The following is a 22,946-nucleotide window of genomic DNA, read 5'->3' as shown; positions in this document are numbered from 1 at the left end:
TAATATAACTTATATAAGTATCTTGGGAAAAAAAATTATGACATTAGTTTCCGACAAGACTAGAAAATTCCTAGTAAACATCAAAACATAAAATAGAATGCATTAACATGACTAAAACTTCATCCCAACTACTTGGTTTTAGTGCAAACGATAAAAAAAAAATGTTTTTTTACATTTTCGCCTATATAGATCTTTGTCTTCTATATAAAACGTTTTTTCTGTAATTTAGAAAGAAAAAATAATCAACCTATAAGAAGGGAGAAATAAGTGTGTGCCACTTTACTTAATTCATATGCTATGATAATACCTAAGTAAACAAGGGTCTCAATATTGTACAATGAAGTATATTCTAAGCCACCTACAAAGGCCTGTCTTTTCCATCAGAAAGCAACACAATAAAAAAGCCAAAGACAATGCTAAGATTCTCTTTATGATGTTATCTATTTTTCACGTCTTTGGAAACGTGTCTTCTTTACAACAACCTCCCCCTCTAAGCGGAGCTAAAGTTCCAGGTATGAGTTTCGTCAAATCCAATACCTTTTACCGTAACTCTATATTTGGGTTAAAAAATCTACTTAATATGTATAAATAATTTATTCAAAATCCAAAATTATCTTTTCTAGAATAACCCGTAAATTCAACCCATAAATTCTGAATCCGCCCTTGCCCCAACCCCCACCACAGTTTGTCTTTCTATACAAAATGTTAAGCCAACTACTACTTAAGATGTGGAAATCACAAGGACAAAATAAATGAGCCCAGACAAACTCTGTTAATAACACAGCAAAAACAAGTCCACTGCACCAAGTCCTCTCAGGTATTTGGCCTATCTGCAGACAAACCTTTTTTAAACTACTGTGAAGAATGAGATTGCCATTAAAATACATCAGTTCCATCTTATTCTAAAATACCACAACTTTGCCTAAAAAAATTTACAATATGAAAGACTACTCATCTGTTCCAATGCAGGGGACTGGCAAAATTATCAGAAGATCAATCTTTATCTTCTTGCAGAATTACCAGTTTTTCACTACAACAGCAGCACTTCTTGCGTTCCCTTTTGCTGTCTCCGTTCTTCTATTACAAGCATTCGTCCCCTTAACGTCTTTCCTCCGAGCAATCCATGATCACCTGCATGCTCTATTTGATGCAGCAGGATTACCATCCTCTTCAAAACTCTTCACCCTTCTCAATTCAAAGCTTTCACAGACCATTGCCATCTCTTTTCTTGCATTTCCTTTCACCTTTTCCTCCCTTCTTTTCGCAAAAGCGTCCATATTTAAAGCTCTCACTGATCAGAAACCATCCAAGAAACCTGCATTTTCTTCTTTTTTCTCACTCTACAGTAACCTTCTTCTCACTCAACTTTGCAACTCATTAGTCATCATCTCAGGAAATGCAACTTGTTTTACTCTCCTATTTTTCGCCTTCAATATATTTAATTATGGATTTAACCTTTCATCTCCAGAATTCATTTTTTTATCAGTAACAGGAGCAATAATCTACTCAACCGTTCTGGCCAGCACTATGATCATCTGTAACTTGGCACTGGTATTATCAGGAATAGAGAAAATTGAAGGGTGCATGGCAATTCTCAAAGCTAGTTTCCTAATCAGAGGGAAGACTGCGACTGCATTATTGTTAACCCTATTTTTCAACTTGGCTCTGGCTGCAGTTGAAGCTCTATTTCAATACAGAATTGTCAAAGCTTATCATCACAAAAGAACAGGCTTTTCTGCTATTTCTTTGGAAGGAATGTTCATTGCTTATTTGTATGCCATTCTTCTGGTTCTTGATACCATTTCTAGCTGTCTTTTCTTCGAATGCTGTAAAACGGGTCGCCAGATGGATGAAGAGGGATGTTTCCCTTATCAAATTGAGATTGAAGACAGAGATAACCATGCAGTTCTGATGATAAATACCTTAGAGGAGCTTTCTTGATTTTTTTCTCAGTAATTCAACTGATTTTGTATTATGATTCAGTTGTCACGTGAATTCGTTCAAATATAGGTTCCTACAGGAGTAGATGCTGTTTCAAACACGAAAGGTACGAAACAGTTCTTCTGTTTATTGTTGTATACTTATGATCTCAAGAAGACTCATTAAGAGATAGGGTAAGGCTGCAAGTTTTATACAACCCAATGCTCTATTATATTCCTTCGATTCTCTTCATGCAGATCAATCTTGTAACTTGAAAGCAGTTAATGTTGAGGAATTAAGATCTCTTGGCCTCTTACAATTTGAATAGAAGAAAATGTCTTTTTCAGATCTCTTATGTGGAAAAAAATGAAGATCTCTTGTAAAAAGTCATAAAACTAAAAAGAGTTTGTAAAGGACCAAAAATCCATTTCTCCCGTTTATGTTGGTTTTGTAACGACAAGTCTACAGGATTTAATGAAATCGTTCTGATCAATCTAGACTTTATATTAGGTAGAACATTTACAAAGTAGACATAAAAAATGATGTATAGAATTGAGTCCCTGGTGCATTTACTATTTTATATTCAACTTGAAGGAACATATACATGAAGATTAACAAAGTGCAAATTACCTGTAGGCAATTCAGACAATAGTTTATCAAGATTTCAAAGTGTTCTTGAGTAACATGTGGAGGGCCAAGCATGAAAAATAACAAGATTCCGAGATCACTTTTCTGCAATCAATGAATGAAGATATCATATTATTTTCCAAAATTTGACTTTAAAAATGGTGGGGAACTAATCCTACATCCTACATTTTGTTACACTGCTATTGCTAAAAATACCTATCTCTACCCTCTTCTATGCTTTCTGTACAACTTTCCGTGTGTAATTCCCATGACAAGGAACCTGTTTCTATGTTACAATGAAAAGAATCAGCTAGAAATCTAAATACAGGGGTTAGTAGAGCTTTGTACAAACTACTCATGTTACACTTCCAATTTACAGTTTGCATGGGCATAATCTCCATCAAGGTGAAGCCGACACCGCAGTAACTACATTTGCACCAACGACGACTTCCACCGTGCATGTAGGTTCAACAAATGCATACCCAAATTTGCATTCTTTAGATGCATTTCTCTGTTTAATCATGTAGCACACGCTCCAGGACGGACGGCAGTCATGATCACCCGTAAATAACAAAATCCAGGTGATACGTTTTTTGGACCAACGGGTTGCTTGCATCATCCAAGAGCTACGACAGTGTGTCTTCTTCAGCTTCTCTCTGCAAAGCACTCCAAGAGCCCAGACAAGAATGTGTCCTTTTCAGTTTCCCTCTGCAATGCACTTCTGCCATTTCCAGGTTCACAAGCTTTAATGTTCGACGTTCTTTCTTGAACCCAGAGAAAGCCAAAGCCAATAGATCAATATTGGAGGCTTCTGGTTTGACTTAAGACCAGTGTCTTTAGTCAACACAGTTAACTAAATTCCCTGAAGCATGAATCATCGCCATTTACTTCTCACCCTTCTTCCTTGAGTTACTTCCTTCTGCATTCTCCGTTTCTGCTTCCTTCTGAACTTTCTTCTTATCTTGTTCAGCCTGCTTCAAGTTCTCTTCATGGGCTTTGCGGAACAACCTCACAAAATTTAAGAGGGTTGCAGTGACTGTATCGAGTATGAAACAGATGTCACACAACAAATAATTAGGAGTCAAATCCTCAAAATCACTAGAACACAAACGGGAACAACGATGCATAAATTAAGCATATAAAGAAATAAGATGCACCGGATTGAATAAAATGCAATGTGGACATACAGTCAGAATTTTTCGAGTAAATTCTTTGCATGTAACACAAATACAGGTGGTGCAAACTAGGTCAAATGCTAATTTGATCGATGTTAGCTCATTTTAACTAGAAAGGACAGTTCAAGCTCCATCCACAGCTATGCCCCAAATGGTTTGCCAGAGCCATAGAAAATGTAAACCTCTACTAGGAAACTTCTCCACATATTCTAGATCTACCAAGTCTGATAACTTAGACATCTTGTTGGAAAATCCATGTTTGGCACAATCTTAATTTTTTTTATTTTTTTTTAAGAGTTCCATCCTTATGATGGAGGAGTTAGGCATGACTCCAACCTGTATATTGACCAAAAATCATAATTGCACGGAGGAGGACATAGACCTTAGCCTCATTTACATAGTGGAGGTTGGATAAATCCATCCTATTTCCCATTTGTATACTAATATTAAGCTGGAAGTGGTGATTAGTATTGCCTCTACTGTTTGGTTGAAACCAACAGTAAAAGGATACTAAGTACATCAAGAGGTGCCACAAAAATTCAAAAAAGTCAGCTACCATTCGATAGGAATTTATTTCTTTTGCTTCTAAATCTGAAATTTGGGAGCCCATCAAGTTCTAGCTTCATTGAAGCTCTAACCTTAGCAGGAAGGACGGAAGCTTCAGTGAAGATAGTAGAAGTTTTTGAGTCTTCTCCCAAGTTTTTGGCACAATCTTAATTGAATCTACCTTTATCTTTTTCTGAATCAGGCTGAGTATATACGGAGAGGTTTCTATCCCCAAGATGATTAGCAGTAGAGTGCCTGTAATATATCTATTACTATGTTCTTGCACTTCCCAGTAAGTGTGCTATTATCAGACAATGTCCAGAGGATTAGCAGTAGACCCAGCTGTAGTACACCTATTACAATATTTTCATACTTGATAATGTAACTCTGAAGGACATCAAAGGCAACAATGTAAAATTCACAACTCCATAGGACCACTTTCATCAGCTCAATTTTTTACAGAAGGCCAATGAAGGGATAAAATATTTTATACAAATGCTACCTTGTTCAAACGGACATTTCGCAGGATCCTCATTGAAATATAGTGCAAGTGCATCTGCATTTCTGCCCTGTGCATCAAGTACAACCATAAAATATATCATTGACACTATAGAAATTGATTGGTAACATAATATAACAAACAGGTAACTAAATGAAAAGGAAATTACCGCCACGGAATACAACTCCCTGAGAGAGCCCACCTCTGCTTCAGATGCACCAATGAATTCCTTTAAGGTCTGGTTTGCAGGAGTAGAAAATCAACTTATAAGGACCAAATGATGGTGCAAATTTTACTAATTTCAAGTTAAGAAATGATTGTAACTTAACACCATCATGGAGTGAATCCTAAATGTTAAAGCAAATAACGAATTAAGGAAATGCAGTAAAAATGACTAAAGGTAAAGATATCCAATTTCACAAGGAAGCAAATAGTGCTAGTCCATCAAAATGCAGCTGCAAGCTAAAAGACTATTCTATCCAGCAATCAAGTAGGAGGAAGAAATGAAAATTACAACTCTTTGTTATCTTCCATCCAAATGTAAACAGCAGTGCTGTACTTCTCCAGAGAACTTCTACCCTCTTTCTTGGGAAGAAGGGGGAAGCATCACTGAGGACAGATAAGAAAAATTTCTCACTTTCGGCTATGACTTTCATCCTGCTGCCAGACCATAACTGACTGACCTATACATAAAACTTTATTCGGTTTTATCAACTATTTTAGGTGAATATTTGAAAAAATCATACGCTTCAAGGAGAACAAGGCTTTGGTGAAGAAATGGACCATGGACTTAAGGTGAGAATTGCTCAAGACCATATAAGGAGACAAACAACCCATCCCTCAGTCAATGTGGGACACTTAACAATTTTCAATTTGACCAAGGAAAACTCTTTCTCATATCACACCTATTACAGAGTATTTGTTAGTGCTCAAGTTTATTTTGATCCTGTTACGTCCCGTATTTTTATACATTGGGACAACCCGGATTAACTATGACAATTAAGGGCCAAGACTATTCCGGGATTTGAAGTCGGGACTTTTGACCATTTGATTTTATTTTGAGACATAAGTTGAATATGAAATTGAGGGCATTGGACACTTAGGAAAAATTGGGACCACAATTCATAAAATTGGAATTTAAAAATCTTGCACCAAAAGCCATGGTGGCCGTGTGGACTTGAAATGGTCAGCCAATTTTAATTGTCCAACACATGTGTGGGCCATAAACAAAGGGAGATATTTGTGGATACTTAAAAAAAAAAAAGACTAAGTCATCTTTCTCATTTCCCACTTCTACACTTAAAGAAAAATAACAAGACTTGGAGAGCCTCCACTCCCCCATGGTTCTCGGCCACAACCAAGAAAAATCAAGTCCCATTTTTGCCTCTCTAAAATTATTTCTTTGGTATAAACCCACTATTTGGAGGTCCCTAAGTAGCGTGGAAGTATTGTTTGGGTCATTCAACCACTCATTTTGCCCATTTGCAAACCCTAGCCTATTGGTGGATTGGAGAATAAAGGTGAGTTCTAATCTTGTTTTTGGAGTTATAAATGTTGTATGCATATTGTAGTATGCTAAAACGGATAAAAATCATGAAATATGAAATGTTGAAGTTGGGTCTTGTGTTGGGTGTGTTGACCGTGTGAAGTATATGTGTGTGGTGTGGTATTGGGTTGATGAATTAATTGCTTGTAGCATATTGATTGTCGTAGAGTGGAGAAGAGAATAAAAATCATCGATACATGTATATGTGTAGTGTAGCCGTGTATATAGCCTCCAAATGGTAGCAAAGAATGAATTAATATCGCTTAGCGTCGTAATGGTTGTTGTGATGATTTGTATGTTGGAAATGAGAGTTAAATGTCCCGAATTGATATAGTAAGCGTTGCGGACTGATTTGGAGAACTTTGTGCATTTAATGCAATCCTTATATATGAGAACCATTAACATATGAATATGTGTAGTGTGAACGAATGTGAGTCATAGATTATGCCGAATATCGCATTATTATCGCTTAAGCGCTTTCGTGTCGTCGTTACGAATTCTAGTTTGGAATTGAGCATTTAATGACTTAAGATTGATGTTGAGATTGTACGGGTTGATTTGAGGGTTATTGTGCGTTGATGTAATTTGTATATTTTATGAAAATGGTATCGTTATATTGTGAATTGTGATACAAAACATGAATTGAAAGTCGGAAGTGTGCCCAGTGGGCTGCTCACGGGTAGGGGCTGTTTTCGGCCAAAAATTTGGAGAAATTGTGGATTGTTGGAAAAATTATGTGAATTGTTTAGAATGTTCTCGAATGTTGTTAGTATGAGTTTGGGTTAATAATCGAATGTACGAACGATATTGTGGCTTGAAAGTAAGCCATTGAATTGAATAATTGGAAAGTTGTCGAATGGTGTAAAAGAGAGCTACTATTATTATTTTGCCTTTCGAATTGATTATCGATGTTGCTAGGTTGGTTATTGTGGTTGTTGTTGTTGATTTTGAGCGAGTTAAATTCTCGGGATGGCCTATTTACAGGGGAAATGCTGCCGAATTTTCTGTAGAATTTAATGTTAGTTGGAATAAATGGCTTAAGTGCCTATGGTTAACATTGGATATTCATGGGCATATTTGTAGACCTTGGGGAGCCCGAGGCGTAGATTTGGATTAGCGTTAGATTGGCTAGCTTGGAGTGCGTATAAGGTATGTAAAACAACCTTCCTTCTTTTGGCATGCCTTAGTTTTACATAGGCTAGATTAGAACCTTAAGGGAATTCCAAATTCGAAATCCGAGCATGATATGATCCTTATATAATTCTTGGCACTCTTATGTATGATTTGATGAAATATGAACCATTATGTCTTTGAAATAATCGCTTTTCGAATTTTGCATAGAAAGGTTTCACTTTAAAGAATTTTGAAATTTTTGAATGCCATGTATTTTGCATAAAGGCTCGGATTGCTCCAATATTTTTATAGGAGTTTGCATGATGTATAATGAGTATGTTTTCCATAGGCGGGCCCGACTCGGGTCAATACCCGTCCGTGGGTCCCGCGACTTTCCTTTATGTAATTCGGGAACTTTTGAAAGAATTCGTTATGACTATTATTTCGATTTTCAAGTATGATCATTTTACTTATGTTTGAGTTCATGATAATGATTTTATGCATATGACTACTCACGACTCTACTCGTGCGTTCTGTTATATCTTTCGTCGGTTCCCGGGCCGGTTCTGTTATCGTGCGCGCTTTGATATACTCCGGAGTTATGCTGTGTTTATGGTTCACCGAGCTACTCGCAAAAGAGGGTCGGGTTCCACATATATTTGATGTTATGCTGTGTATGGCGTTATGTTGTGATGTGATATGTGACGGGGATACGGAGATTTGAAACATTCTGGTGTTATGCTGTGTTATGGCGCCATCGACGGGCGGGCGACCATATTCTTCTGTACCCTGCGCATGACTTACATATTTTTTAAAGTAAACAAATTTTGATATGTTGGATTTATACTTATGTTCTGTACTACTATTTCGTTTATGCCTCAGATTTGTTTCTGTATTTTCTGCTTTGCATACTCAGTACATATTTCGTACTGACCCCCTTTCTTCGGGGGGCTGCGTTTCATGCCCGCAGGTACAGACGCACAGTTTGGTGATCCACCAGTTTAGGACACCATCATCTGCTGTTTGGAGTGCTCCTCTTATTCCGGAGCCTACATTTTGGTATATATACTTGTTTGATGCATATGTATATATTTGTTCAGGGGTACGGCGGGGCGCTGTTCCGCCATATGATCCGTTTGGTCTGTTTAGAGGTCTGTAGACGTATTTGTGGGTGTGTGTGCCTACTTCTGTACAGATGTGTTTATATGACCCTGTTCGTTATGGCAGCCTTGTCGGCGTGCACTTTGTATATGTTTTGGGCCGTTGCGCCATCTGTTAGCCTTGCCGGCTTTTTGATATAAGTATATGTATATGTTTGCGCTGAAATGTGTCCGATACAGTTTGACATAGTTTGAGACGACATATAGTGTTTATGGCCGTATATGCTATTTGGATGTGATCAGATATGGATAGGTATGTCAGGGTGCCCAAGTAGGGCGCCAGTCACGGCCTACGGGGTTGGGTCGTGACATTAAGAACTGTTATTGTTGAACTGTTATATTCGTTCGCTATGTATATATGTATTTGTTCAGGGGCACGGCGGGGCCCTGTCCCGCCATATGATTCGGTTTGTCTGTTTAGAGGTCTGTAGACGTATTTGTGGGTGTGTGTGCCTACTTCTGTACGGATGTGTTTGCATGACTCTATTCGTTATGGCAGCCTCGTCGGCGTGCATTTTGTATATGTTTGTGGCAGCCTTGTCGGCGTGCGTTTGTATATGCGTTTTGGGCCGTTGTGCCATTTGACAGCCTTGTCGGCTTTTGACATATTTGATAGCCTTGCCGGCTTTTTGATATATGTGCATATGTTCGGCGATGTATATTCCGCTGCTTCTTCTGATTCTGATATAATGTTTTGTACACGCAATCGCGCAAGATAATATTCGTTCTCAACTCTGTTTAAAAATGATGATTTAGTTTGTATGTCCGTTTGGGTGCCCAAGTAGGGCACCAGTTGTGGCCCACGGGGCTGGGTCGTGACAGATCCATAGATACACCTTGCTCAGATTGAGCAACCCATCAGTCAGATAATAGGCAGAATTAAACAAACTAGGAAAATAAGATGAAAGAAAAGGCAGATTAGGGAGCGGGGCCGGGGGGGAAGGGGAGGGAGGGGAAGCAAACATGAAAGATATTAAGACCTTTAAATGCACAGGGCTTGGTAAAGGACAATATACAACAGAAAGGACCTATTCATCCAATTTTCAATTCTACAGGAAGAGGGAGAAAACTAGAAGTCCAAAAATGCAGCATTTTAGCCCTCCTAACATGTAGCGGTGTAGGACACTATAAGAGTATGAACGCATGACTGAGACATCATTTATGAAAGACTTACAAGCACGGTCCTACCTTGCAAAAGATTTCAGACACGGGGCCGTCATTCTCAGATGACTCCAGCTCCTTCTTAACTTTTTCCAGCCCCTTGATGATCGCTTGCATTTCTTCAGCCAAAGACTTCAATTGAATCTGCAAGGAGAAACTAATTTCTAACGAATCCGATAAATTAAATAAGTATCAATAGAAAGAGATAATTTGATAGATAACCTTTGATGCAGCTTCCATGCTTACAAGACCTTCATGGAAGTCTAAAAGTGCTGGTGACTTGGAAGCAAGAACCTGAGAAAAGAGAGATAATGTTAACATGAGATAACCTCACATAGTATACAGTTAATAATGCCTTATTCAGAGAGAAGGGATAAAGAAGGATAAGGAAAAACATGATAATATATTCAGGTAAAAGAATAAATAAAAGGAACAAGATTCCAGTTTGTATAGAAGATGGGTATCTTTTGTAGGGAATCATATTTCCTTGTAGATTCTCTACTTTTTAGTATACCACGTGTATGCTAGATTTTTCTCCCCATCTTCAATAAAATTATTTTACCTTTTCAAAAATAAATAATTAAACAGAGAGGAATAATGTGAACACAAGAAGATTCTTGGAAACAACAAAGATGAAATGGATAGTACCTTACAAAGATAATGCATGAGTGTCATCTTGTTGTTAGTAGCACGGGTATCAGTGAGCTTCAAAAGACTGTCCAACTTAAATCCAATGGCAGCACCTGGAGTAAGGGATTACATGGAATTTAGTCTTGAAATTTTAATAACCCAAACTTCAAACTTCTTGTTCACACACCTTATAATGTCCTCAACATGAAATCACGTCTTAAGTTCCAGCGAACTAATTCAGCCACATAAAATAAATCATAATGTTCTTAGTGCAAGAAGCAGTAGTAAGCAATGATTATATTCGTGTTCATACTCATAAAACACTGACTATATTTTCAAAGTTAGAATCTACCCGAAGCTTTCCAGATCCCAAAATGCCAAAATCAAGTAACTTTGGAGCAAAACTATGAGTCAGTACTTTGTTAGTACTCTAGTCGACTTAGAACAGCTGAAAAGTGAAGATGGACAGAGTTATTTACCGAACAACAAATTAAGCCTGAATATTGAGTCATCATTCAATGTGTTTAAATCTGATAACTTAAGTCCATGAAGGTATAAATTAAGCCTGCACCTCATCATGGCTAAATTAAGGTTCTTGGACTCATTTGACCATTTTAAATTACATATATTAATAGTATATGCAAGAGTTATATTGATACTTGTTTTATAACAGTAGGATCCTGAATATTGAGTCATCTCTCTTGTGTTTAAATTTTCTTTTTCAAAAATTTGGAAAGTCTAGCAAATTAATGAATTATGTGACTTAACTTAATAAGTTTGCAATATGAACTCATGAAACTAAATGGACCCCAATGGAGAAGAATGGATATAGAGGATTCATATTGCCACCTCAACTAATTTTGGATTCCCAAACAACATACATAGGGTAACGCTTATGCTACTTATTTAGGTAGAAAGTGATATAAATAATTGAAACCAAATTCCCCCTGACTTAATCAGAAAAGTATTTCCTATTCTAGCAACAAGCAAATATTGTTTTGAGTTTTTCCCATAACCAAAGAGCATTAAGTTCCATAGTTGCAGCATTAAAAAAAAAATCCATTTTGTATTTAGAAAATAACATTTCCCAATTACTTTATATTTAAGAGAGTTCAAGGTTTTGAAAACCTACATGATGGGCTTCAATGGTTGAAAAATAAAATGCTTGCAATGCTAACAGAGACGTTCTAAAGACAGGAATTCTTACCTCTGGCAGTTCCCTGATTTAATGTATTCCCTAGAAACAAAATTTTCTTCAATATTTCCTTCAATTTTAAAGAATTTCGGACCTGCTACATGCACATTTAGTTTTGTTAAAAATAAGATAAAAAGAAAGAACAAAGAAGAGATATGCAAAAACTAGCAAATTACCTCTTCGCATGCAGAGTTCACAGTGTTTAAGCTTTTCTTGAAGTCTGTCACCTGAAATGAAGCTAGATTCAGATGACACAGAAATTACTTTAGTACAGAAGATCTCTAGATGTACACCAACCTGAGACTTGAACTGAATCTTGAAGAGAAACACTCTTAATTTCGATTCTACTCGTGGCACCTTCATCAACTCCAAAAAGAACTGACAGTCAAAGGTAAAATCAGGAACACCGGAGAAGCATGGGATCTAAGCTAGAAGGTACTGTAAAACGAAAGCAAGTATCAGCTATTCCTCAAATCTTGAAATTGCAAGACGTCCGAAGGCAGGGAAAAGAAACAATTCTTACAAGAATCTCCCAAACTTGATAATGGAATAAGGGAGTACATCATAAACTGGACTTTAACCACTCTAATCATTCAATCATAAGAAGGTGTTAACATTGTTAAAGTCGTCATAATCACGAATATCTGTCACCTGCCATGATCTGTCAACTCAGTTATCTCTAAAAACATTGAAATTCAAAATAATTAATCCTTTTTTCACCAGGGGACGGACACTAGTGTTGTTAATCATTCGTTTAAAACTCAAGAGATGTTCATCATTTGGTCAGAACTAAATTGACTGCTTGAGCAATTAAAATTTGGTGAATGAGATCTCGTCATTTTAGATTTGGCAAACTTTATTAGTATTTAATATTGTTAATTTCATAATGTTTGATTTCTGTGCTGGTTAAGATATCCTCACCAGCCAAAGAAAAAGAACAACTTCCAATTGTACTAAGGTGGCACAATAGTCAATGGGTGTCAGATATGTTTAGGCCTCTTTTCTATTCTACCAGTTGCCAAAGTTGTTCTTATATTTACTAGATCAAAGAATACCTTTTTCTCTTATCTTTTTCTATTTTTCTTTTCCTCAGTTATTTCCCTTATTATCGAGACGCCAACAGATGAAACATGCTCATTGGGTCTCTGCTTTCCCACCTCCTCTCATTTTCTTTGCACTCCCAATCAACATTGACACTCTTCTTTCCTCCCACTCATTATGTCTCTCATAGACAACTATCCGGATGCTTTTACAGAAGTTGGTAACAACTTCTAAATGGGGCAGTAGGCTAGAGACCAGCAGCATACTTTGAGAGAAAAAAGCTAGGACTAAATAATAGTCGTTAGGACGCATTAGACAGGGGCCCTTGATTTTGTTATCAGAATATTTGAACCCATAAGGAGCTCTTCTTTCATACATGTTTCTGACTTATAAGCTGTTGGAGATATAATCTTATAAATATAAGTGTAATCTCTAACAGCTTAAGCTTTTACATGAGATGGTCACACAACTTCAATATGGTACCACAGCATGCAGAAGAAATCTCATGCTTTTCTCTATAAAATGACAAGAATATATGTATGTCAATCTTATCCGACTAATAGACCAATATCATATGTCAATCTTATCTTGACCAAAGGACTATTCCGCAGTTAAACATTTAAAATGAAGCATATTGGCCTTGTTCAACTTTACTTCCCCACCGACTGACCCTCTTTTTGTTTCGAACAGAAGTTAGTTGAGGTTACTGATGCTAATATGCTATTAGATGGTAAAAGAGGATCTCGTATTGTGAAGACTTGTGCTGTTACTTAAGGCTAGCTACCATGGCCAACCTAGTAAAGCATCATGAAGTTACATTATACAACCTAAGATCCAATCATCAGACATAAGTTTACTAAAGGTTGCTTTAACACCTAATTCAGTTCCAAAATATAGCTGGATGTTTCTTGAAACCAACCCAACTTCATAGAGCACCTATGACAACATATCACAGTAAAGAGAGATGAAAAATGGCAAATGATAGGGATGTAGAAAATATAACATAAAACAAAGACCATCACCATGCAGTGATTAGATAGTAACTACAAAATTGATGTGCTAACCTGTTCACACTTTCCCAGAAGCTCCCTGTCACCAGTGTAACCCTGAGCAGTTGTATTAGTAAACAATCGTTTAAGAGATTTAAAAGTAAAAACATATAACACTTTAAAGAGATATCAACTGAGAGAGAGGAGACTGAAATGAGTAGAGGAGCAGAGAAGAACGAAAAATCGAAGTCAGCTGGAATAAGATCTTCAGAACAGTAAACTTTACCTTAAGAAGATCCATCTCATCTTTCGTAGGACAAAACTTTATCAGATTCTCCACCTGATCTGCATCTAAAATAGACTCATCCATTGCCAATGCAGCTGCCTATGGCCATAACAGAACCATTGTCATTTCGTAACAAGAGAGGACTAGAGAACATCAAGAGGATAAGCAAGAATATTAATCAATCAGCTTGGCCTCAATCTAAGACCAGTTGGGTATGCTATATGCATGCTTGATATACATTTTGCTTTGTTTAGGCCCCTTTCATTCCAACACAAAATAACGCCTTTTATTAGTTAAAAGTTTGTTTTTTGATGCAAATTAGGGATTCTCTTAACCTCGCACTTCTACACTGGAATCACCTAGGGACAAGCAAGAATATTCAAGAGAAAGGGTATCACCAAGGTCTACCAGAACCCAGTATGTACAACCACGGAGGAAAGAAAGTTTCTTATTCTATGTTCTGTTCTCTGTTTACCCTGATTTCAGGTTTTACACATTTCTGGTACACCTAAACAAAGGATAGACTGTAGCCTGACATTTGCCAAATTGTATATCAGAGGACCAAAATAGTCAAAAGAAAAAGTTGAAAGATGAAGGAGATCTAATAGAAGAAAGGAAAGAACTATCTCAGCATTTTGCGTGGGGTCCTAGACCATTTGAACCACAATGAAAAGTTTAATTAACAACAAAGTAGTTGCCACATTAACATATCAACCTCAGTCTTTTGAGGCTGCGGATTCCAACAGCCTGAGAACTTCTTCCTTTCTCTTTCCAATGAACCAAGGTAAGTTGGATTAAGATCTAATACCCATCTGTCTCAATTGTTCCCCTACTTTCCAGGTATTGGTGTATTCTTTTCAAGCTTAAAGGGAAGGAGGAAAATAAATGAAGGATCTCTTGTACTCTGACTTGAAAAGGATGGGTAACATATACAAGTTTTTCTTTCTGTATAAACCCAAAGTAGTCTGGATTATGTGAACCATGCTTATGACCAGGTCGCTTTCCTTTGTCACTACTATTCTTTTTTCCTTACATTACAACACAATTATTTAGCCTCTACAAATTTTACGATGTGATCTGGAAGAAATGTTTAAAGTAGTAGGATAATGGAAAAAAGCAAATAATCAAGTTAGGTCACTGACTAGGGATCGGTATTTCTTTATACTATTAGCCATGAGCAGTGTTAAAATTTGATACAGAAAGTGCTGTACGTGACTTCTAGTTGGGCTGAAAGAAGTGAAATTCAGAACAATTTGAAGATATAGACTCTCACTATCCTAAACACAGATATAGAATCCCACTATCCTATCCAGTTATATTTTTTGTGTGTGTGGGCGTGCCTGATCAAGACGTGTTATTTTTTCTGTAAAAATAAAGGAGACAGGACTTAAAAAAGGAAAACCAAAGAAAACAGAGAATAAGAGAAGCACTAAACTAACCATCATGTCTGGAAGTGGCATTTTCACCTTTGTGAGCATAATCTCAGTATTATTTGCCCTTCTTAGGTCAACCTACCGAAGAAACAGAAAGAGAGAAATTAGGAAAACAAGAACTCGTGAGCAGTGAAAGAAAACAAAGAAAAGAGCTCCTCAAAATAACCAATGTCAAATTCTCATAGAAAGCAACTACAGTTAATCATTTAAGAGGGATCTGGCAAAGAAAAAAAGAAATAAACATGAAAGAACCAGGAGAGACCGCATGAATAAACAACAACAACATAAACATAAATAGCATTCTTCATATTTTAGACTCTTTGCAGGCAGTTCCTAAAAGGAAGGCGTTGAGTCATATTGATTACCAGATGAACCTTGTCTGGTTTAGAATCAGCAGACTTCTTTTTTCCTCCAGATTTACTTGAACTACTTGACTTGGGGGTAGCAGAGAAAAGAACCTCAATTTCTGACACATCAAACTCTGGAGCACTTGATTGGGAGAAAAAATTATCAGTATTTCAGTTGAGTTGAATATAAGCACCGTCAAACTAAAAAAGCAAGGAACATACACTTGAGGCTCTCCATGTCTCTGCAGTTCCTCCCATAGGCTTCCCTGTAGCGCCCTGGTTACCTTGCTCCAGTGCAATGGCTTTAAATTAGATCTTGTCCGTGAAAGTGCTGGAGCTCTCCCAGCAGGAAGTCCTCTACCAGCTGCCCCAGGACCTTTAGAGCCAAATGCTGGCGGTGGGGGAGGTCCACCACCTGGAGGTCTTGGAGCTCCAGGTGGGGGAGGTGGACCAGGTGCTCTACCTCCAGGAGGTGGTGGGGGAGGTGGACCCGGTGCTTTACCTCCTGGAGGTGGTGGAGGAGGTGGTGCTCCACCAGGGGGTGGAGGTGGCGGTGGAGGACCGCCACCAGGGGGAGGAGGTGGCGGTGGAGGCCCGCCGCCGTAGGGAGGTGGAGGAGCTGGAGGGCCTCCACCAAGAGGAGGTGGTGGACCGCCATACGGGGGAGGTGGAGGAGCTGGAGGGCCTCCACCAGGAGGAGGTGGTGGACCGCCATACGGGGGAGGTGGAGGAGCTGGAGGGCCGCCGTAGGGGGGAGCTGGAGGAGGTGGAGGAGCTGGTGGTCCGCCGTAGGGGGGAGGTGGAGGAGCTGGTGGGCCGCCATACGGGGGGAGTGGAGGAGCTGGAACTCCTGGTAATGGAGGAGGAGGAGGAGGAGGTGGAACTGCCAACAGTGAAGGAGATGGTAAAGATGCAGCTTGCAAAAGAGGTGGAGGAGGTGCTCCAGCAAAAGAAGATGGGGTGCAAAGAGGATGATGACAAAGAATTGAAGATGGAGTTGGTGTAGGTGGAGCACAGTGCGAAAGGGGAGGGGGAGTCGGTGCTAGAGCATTTCTCGAAGGAGGTAGGGGTGGTGGAGGTGGAGGTAGAATTGATGTTGGAGAATTTCTTGGTATAGGTGGGGGAGGAGGAGCTGGAGGTGGAGGTGGAGATGGAGGTGGAATTGGGGCCAAAACATTTCTTAGTGGAGTTGAAGGTAGGGGAGGTGGAGGTGGAGGTGGGGGAGGTGCATTTCGTGAAGGAGTTGAGGTTGATTGAAGTGGATCATCCTGTGAAGGTGGTGAAGGAGGAGAAACGTGCATAGGAGGTGGTGGAGGAGGTGAAGCTGAAGCACCAAGTAGAGGAGGAGGAGGAGGAGGAGGAGGTGGTGGTGGTGACGCACTCATTGTTGGTAAAGCAGTAACTCCAGGCACAACTGAAAATGGTGGAGGTGGGTGGAGGGCACCATGAATTACAAGTATAGGGGGAGGGGGAGGAGGTGATGGCGGTAGAATGGACATACCAAAGCTACGTAATTTTGGTGCAGTGGGTGCATATAGAGGTGGAGGTAGAGGTGGAGGTGGAGGTGGAGGTGGAGGTGGAGGTAGCAATGAACTTAATGTTACCAAGGAGGAAGTTGCACAAGCGACATTTGGCGAAGAAGTGGGTGAGGGGTTTGGTGATAATACCCTACCAACTCTCAGTACAGTAGATGATTCGGGGGGTAAAGGTGGGGGAGGAGGGGGAGGAGGAGAAGAATTACCCATATGAGTCATTCTCAAGCCATTTAATGATGGAGAGGAAGGCGGAGGTGGAGGCGGTGGTGAAATTGATTTGACATTATGACTATGAGAGCTACCCATATGAGTCACTCTCAAGCCATTTGATGGTGGAGGAAGAGGGGGAGGGGAAGGCGGAGGTGGAGGTGATGGTGGTGATAAGGATTTGACATTATGACTAAGTGATAGGAATTGAGAAGGTGGAGGTGGGGGTGGAGGTGGGGGAGGGAAGGAATGGTGGGTCAAAGAAGCTGTTATAATATGGCTTTCCGGCGAAGACACAGGTGGCGTCACAGAAGCTGGCATGCTAGTACTTGCTTCCTGAATAGGAGGCAATTCAAGTGATAAAGTGCTTGGATATTGAAATGAAGGCAGTGAAGATGGTCGGGGACTTGTAGGGGATGCCTGAAGGTCAAGTGCCTGGCTTTCAACTGATTCTGATGAAGAGGTCATTGCAACAGGTCCCTCCTTAACTGCTGATATATCTAATGATGCAGGACATGAAGAGCGTTTCTTTGGAATACGACTTGCTCCAGCTAGAATTTTAGCTTCTGAAGAAGCTCGAGGAGATGGCGATTTTGATTTTAACCCAGATTGGAAATCCCTGGTAACAGCAAGCGCAGGTGGAGCACTCTTATACCTTGATGGTGGATATGCCACATGCATTGAATTAGTGTAAGAACCTTTATTAGAAGGGATCCACCGAGACACTGCATTTGGCTTTGCTAGTCGCGACAGAGTGCCCAGGGATTCTTTCTGTTTAGATTTATTTTTAGGTCCAATCCCATCAGCAGCAAGTTTGGAGTTGGATGCTAGCTGTTTTTTTAGAGATGAAGGTGCCTTTTCATTCTTTCCGTTATTGATATCAGCAGTCAACTTTGAACCCTGCCTCTCCTGTCTAAAGGTGCCTTCTATATCTTGCTTATTCCCCCCTTCTTCTGACATGACACTTGCCCCCGGTGTTTCTGGTTCTGAGTCCTTGTGACTAGAAGCATCAGAAATCACAGCCTTGGAGTTTATCAAGTCGTCCTTATCCCCTAAATCATTTGTTTTTGATGCTTGTTGAGTAGAATCCATATTTCCGTCTAGTTTGCGATTAACTTCAACAAAAGCATCATCTTGAAAGGCATGATGCTCCACCTCTTCTTTCCATACTTCAATGCTGTCATCATCCTGCATACTGTCTTGAACTGAATGGGCATCAGATTCCCCTCTTCCATCCTGTCCATCAACAGCATTGCTGAATATCTCTTCCACCTCAAAGAACTCGTCTGGTGAAGTACCTTCAGTCTCATTATCATCTTCATCTGGTGCTTCAGTGGTGATAATAGATGGTAGAGCATCAGCATCCGAAAAGAGAACCTGGTACAGTAATGAGCATTCTTCAACTCCAATAGTTCCCTTAAAAGATAATGAAAAAAGAGCCAAGTTCAGAAGAATAAATACCAAACCTCTGCTTTGAACTCCCTAGAAAATTGGTCTTTTGCATCCCATGGGACATCAATTTCATCGCGAGTTAACATTAAAACATTTGAGCGAACAAATGCCGTGTGAAACATAACTCGGAATATCATTTCTTCCCTAACTAGATCATCATCCAAATGGATGCACTCAAGAACAACATCTCCTTGGACACGACAGTGGATATCTATTTTCACCAGTGCACACTCTTCCTGTAGAGTGGAAGTCAGCAGAATACTTCAGATTTAGCTAATTACATGTAAGTCTCAAATATTTGAAGCTTAGCATTACCTGTCGGTAGAGGCGACCATGTTGTTTTGTCTTTGAAGTTGAAAAGAGGAGTTTAGAACTCCTATTGGACGTCGGTGAAGCAGGGTCCAGACCGTAGACACGAACCAACAGTCGGCAGCCCCTCCCACCATCAAATAGAGGAAGGACCCTGAGTATAATACAATCTAAAGCAAAAGGAATATCTGATGGCAGCCAATCTAAGCCAATATTTCTTCTGGTGATATAGTGAAGATATCTAAGCTGAGATGGCTGTGGATTCAAAGGTGATAAAACATAAAGAAGTTCCCTAGGAGCTTGCCTATATACCATGTCAAGAGTCTTCTGCTCACCCGTGTATTGCTCTCTGTACAAAAGAAGGCCAGCAAGCATGAAAGCAAGTACAGGCCACCCTCCCCTCTCACAGTGCATCAACAACACATTTTGTTGGCCCTCGAGTGAAAGCCAGCTCTCACTGGATCGCAAGAAGTGCTTGATCATCTCCAGTGGCAATACAGGACAACCCTCATATTTTCGAGGATAATCCATGACAGTCATATCATACTGCGTTAATATATCCGATATTTGGCTCCTATGATCTCCTTCTTTGAAGTTGAAAACCATGAAAGAAGCATCCGGATAATGGTCCTGCAGCTGAGCTACAATACCTCCCATGTATGACTTGTACTCATATTCGTCCAATGCGTCCGTTGAGAAGCAACAATCAAACACTGCAAAGTGAGAATTAAAAGGAAAAGCAGAAAAGCATCAATAGTTATAAAACCAACAACAACAACATGCCCAATATAATCCTACCAGGTGGGGTCTGAGGAGGGTAGAGTGTACGCAGACCTTACCCCTAGTTATAAACCAACCACATAAATTATTGGTCTAAATTACATCCACCTTTAAGAAAGTATGCTTTACGGATATCACTTAAAATTGTAAAATGAAGTTAACCTTCCAAGCCACAGAGCACAATATAATACGCAAACCACAATAATGGAGCATCATATTTCAGTATTCGTTTAACAACAAGCTGAAATTCCCTAGCACTATTTATTTTTCAGCTGATTCACTTCAAAGCAATTTGTGACATGCTCATAGTTAAACTAAATGAGACACATTTCAAAATGTGTAAGGTGTAGCTCCAAATGTAGCTAACCATGATGATGATCAATAAGCATTTCTTTCAAAAGTAGCTGGAACAAACTTTTGAAATTCTTTTTTTAACCAAAAGTCTTTAGAGAAAAGCTCTTTCAATTTTTGTAAAAACTGAAAAACTAAGCCAAAAATGTTGTTCAGAGGGTCAAAAACTGAAATGTAGGTTATCTAACACTTGCTCAGAGGCTCAAACATTACAGAGAAACGCGAAAATTGGGGGAGAAAAACATACCATAGACCCGTTCAGAGATCTCTAGAAGCCGATCCGGCGGCTTCCTATAGAAGAATCTTCTAAACAGCGCCATCTAATGGCGCCGTTTCTCTATCAATCGCATCCAAAACCCCTTGTCTTTCCCCCCTTAACTTGCAATTGATCCCTAAAATGTCTCAATGGATCCTCAACAAAAATTTCCACAATATGACATTTGATAATTACAATGAATAAGAACAACACAAATGGAATGATGGGTTTTTGTTAAAATTAGAGCAGCTCACTTACAATTGAAATTAGACAAGAATTACTATTAATGTTATGAAGAAATCAAGATTTAGAGTAAGGAAAGTGACACTAAATTGAAACAATTTGGTATTAGAATGTAATGAAAATGAGATGTAAGATTGATCATTGCCATTGATGAAACTTTGCGAGGTGGTAAGACAAACAAGAACCGGATTCGGAATCTTGACCCGAACTCGTTAAGGTCGTTGTTCGTTAGATTGACGATCTAATGTCTATATGTACACGTGGCGTTATGTCCACATCTCAAAGCTGACACAAAGAGAATGTCAGAAAGGAGATCTTAGTTTTTGTATTTACTGACAAAAGACCGACATCCTTTAAACTGCAAAAGTCATAATCGAACCTTATTACGTAGTATAGTTTTGTCTTATTAGGGGTCAGTTGCCTTTTTATTTTCTTGTTTTGTCTTCTTTAGTTTAGAAAACCGTGAAAATAAAATGTACTCCTTCAGGTCCTTTTTGTAATTGTACATGGTTTAAGATTTTAACATATTCGTTAAAGTTTATTTAACAATATAAATTATGAGAAGTATGGATTTATCTTATATTTTTCTTATTTGGTGATTAATTAATGACCATATGACGTCTTGTAGCACTAAGAAAGGAATTGAAAAGTTAACGTCTTCTTAGTTTTGTTATGTTTCAAATATTTGATACCAATTTTTATTTTATTTTTTTGGTTTTTTTTATTTTTTTTATTTGTTTATTTAAGTGATAGATAAAACGTATCAGCAATAGAATTACTCTTTCTTGACTTTAAATAACTGCATATCTAGTAATTATGCACACAATTATCACAATCCTAATTATTTCTAAACATTTTAAAAGTTTTTAGTTTACTATTACAACTAGCATCATTCTCATGAATTTAGTAACAATTCAGATTCAGTATCAGGTTATTTAAACAATAATATGATGCCTTACTTGTACATGAATATAACTTTTTGCCTTTTCTTATTTCAACAATCGGTATAGTGTTGTTATTGGACTTAATTAGGCATGTAATTTAACCATTTAAGTTAACTTCTTACTTTAATTAAACCGATTGTTGCAATAAGAAAACGCAAAATTTATTTTCATGCCTAATTAAGTCCACTCACATAAATTGATCACATGTGAAAACAATACGATTCCTATTCTTATGTACTTCATTTAATCCTCTCTATCTATACTTTTTTGGATAAAGGGTAGTATGTGCTAATATTGAAACTTAAAGGATACTTTTGCAATTTAAAAAGTTGAAAAATTTACACACCGTGACACGTGATAGCACGTTTAGAAGTGCGTGGCAGTATTATTTTTAATTAAATTTCTTTTCTTGAACAGTGTTTTAACATTAAAAAATAGGAGTCAAAACAAAGAAAATGAGAAGAGCTACAAATCGGATCAAGAATTGACGTGCGTGCTTGGAAGTTGGAATCACGCTGGGCAGAAACTTCTAAATAAACTAGATGGCCTATGACCGTGCTGCGCACGGGCCCAACACTTCAGATTATAGTATATCTATGTATATGTAATTGTGTTTACATAATGATAATATATATATATATATATATATACTATGTTCAAAATACGATTAATATAACATTGTAGTTTGTGCTCCGTATGTACAACTTTATTTTATTCGTGTTTGTTACGAAAATTTATTAATACTTATTAAAAGAGAAGACTTGTTTAAAAGGAAACTATTTTCCTCTCTTTGAGATAAAACAATAGCAATATTTAAGCATCAGTTGATACTTTCAATTTTAATTCGATTAATTTAAAGGTGTAAAATACTTATTATTTTTTATCAAATTTTGATTTAGATAATTCTAATTCAAATTATTAAATTAATTTTACATGTTTAAAATGAAACAAAGTAGAAATTGATTTTCTAAATTGATTTTCTATTTAAACGAAGAAATACTATTTTTAAATTTTTGGTAAATATTCTCGGTTTAGCTCATTTTACTTGTCATGTTGTCTTTTGGATGGTTTTTTAAGAAAACGTCGATTAGAATTATAATTCGACTAATTTACCTTATTCATTATTTGATCTCCATTTGATATATTTTTTTTACGACATTAATCTCTTTTCACATTTATTAGAGTAAGAATAAAAATAAAA

At 38.1% G+C, this 22,946-nt stretch overlaps 2 protein-coding genes and 1 long non-coding RNA gene across 4 annotated transcripts; 2 read left to right on the top strand and 1 right to left on the bottom strand.

The window, feature by feature from the left end:
* Positions 1–939: 939 nt before the first annotated feature.
* LOC132616979 (uncharacterized) lies at positions 940–1,941 on the top strand. The gene has a single exon (XM_060331814.1). It carries the CDS (start codon positions 940–942, stop codon positions 1,939–1,941), a length of 1,002 nt encoding a protein of 333 aa, XP_060187797.1.
* Positions 1,942–2,623: 682 nt separating this feature from the next.
* On the bottom strand, positions 2,624–21,115 carry LOC132600505 (formin-like protein 20). Of its 2 annotated transcripts, none has more exons than XM_060313722.1 (17): positions 20,550–21,115; positions 19,178–19,884; positions 18,877–19,098; positions 15,891–18,787; positions 15,687–15,810; positions 15,328–15,399; positions 13,889–13,987; positions 13,678–13,719; positions 11,870–11,950; positions 11,749–11,799; positions 11,585–11,666; positions 10,396–10,490; positions 9,970–10,041; positions 9,775–9,891; positions 4,937–5,005; positions 4,771–4,837; positions 2,624–3,583 (listed from the first exon to the last, which is right to left on the bottom strand). In XM_060313722.1, the coding sequence occupies exons 1-17, from the start codon at positions 20,620–20,622 to the stop codon at positions 3,432–3,434; spliced, it is 5,022 nt and encodes a 1,673-aa protein (XP_060169705.1). In that variant the 5' UTR covers positions 20,623–21,115; the 3' UTR covers positions 2,624–3,431. The 2 variants fall into 2 exon arrangements, with proteins under 2 accessions (XP_060169705.1, XP_060169713.1); XM_060313730.1 differs by having other exon boundaries at positions 3,446–3,583; positions 4,771–4,832.
* LOC132600518 (uncharacterized) lies at positions 5,015–9,223 on the top strand. Its single transcript, XR_009567219.1, has 3 exons — positions 5,015–6,287; positions 7,397–7,462; positions 8,397–9,223. It is a non-coding gene; the product is annotated as an uncharacterized LOC132600518 (long non-coding RNA).
* Positions 21,116–22,946: the final 1,831 nt, after the last annotated feature.

Source organism: Lycium barbarum, chromosome 1, assembly GCF_019175385.1.
Source record: "Lycium barbarum isolate Lr01 chromosome 1, ASM1917538v2, whole genome shotgun sequence".
Classification (NCBI taxonomy): Eukaryota; Viridiplantae; Streptophyta; class Magnoliopsida; order Solanales; family Solanaceae; genus Lycium; species Lycium barbarum.
This window is presented reverse-complemented; position numbering and strand designations above follow the sequence as displayed.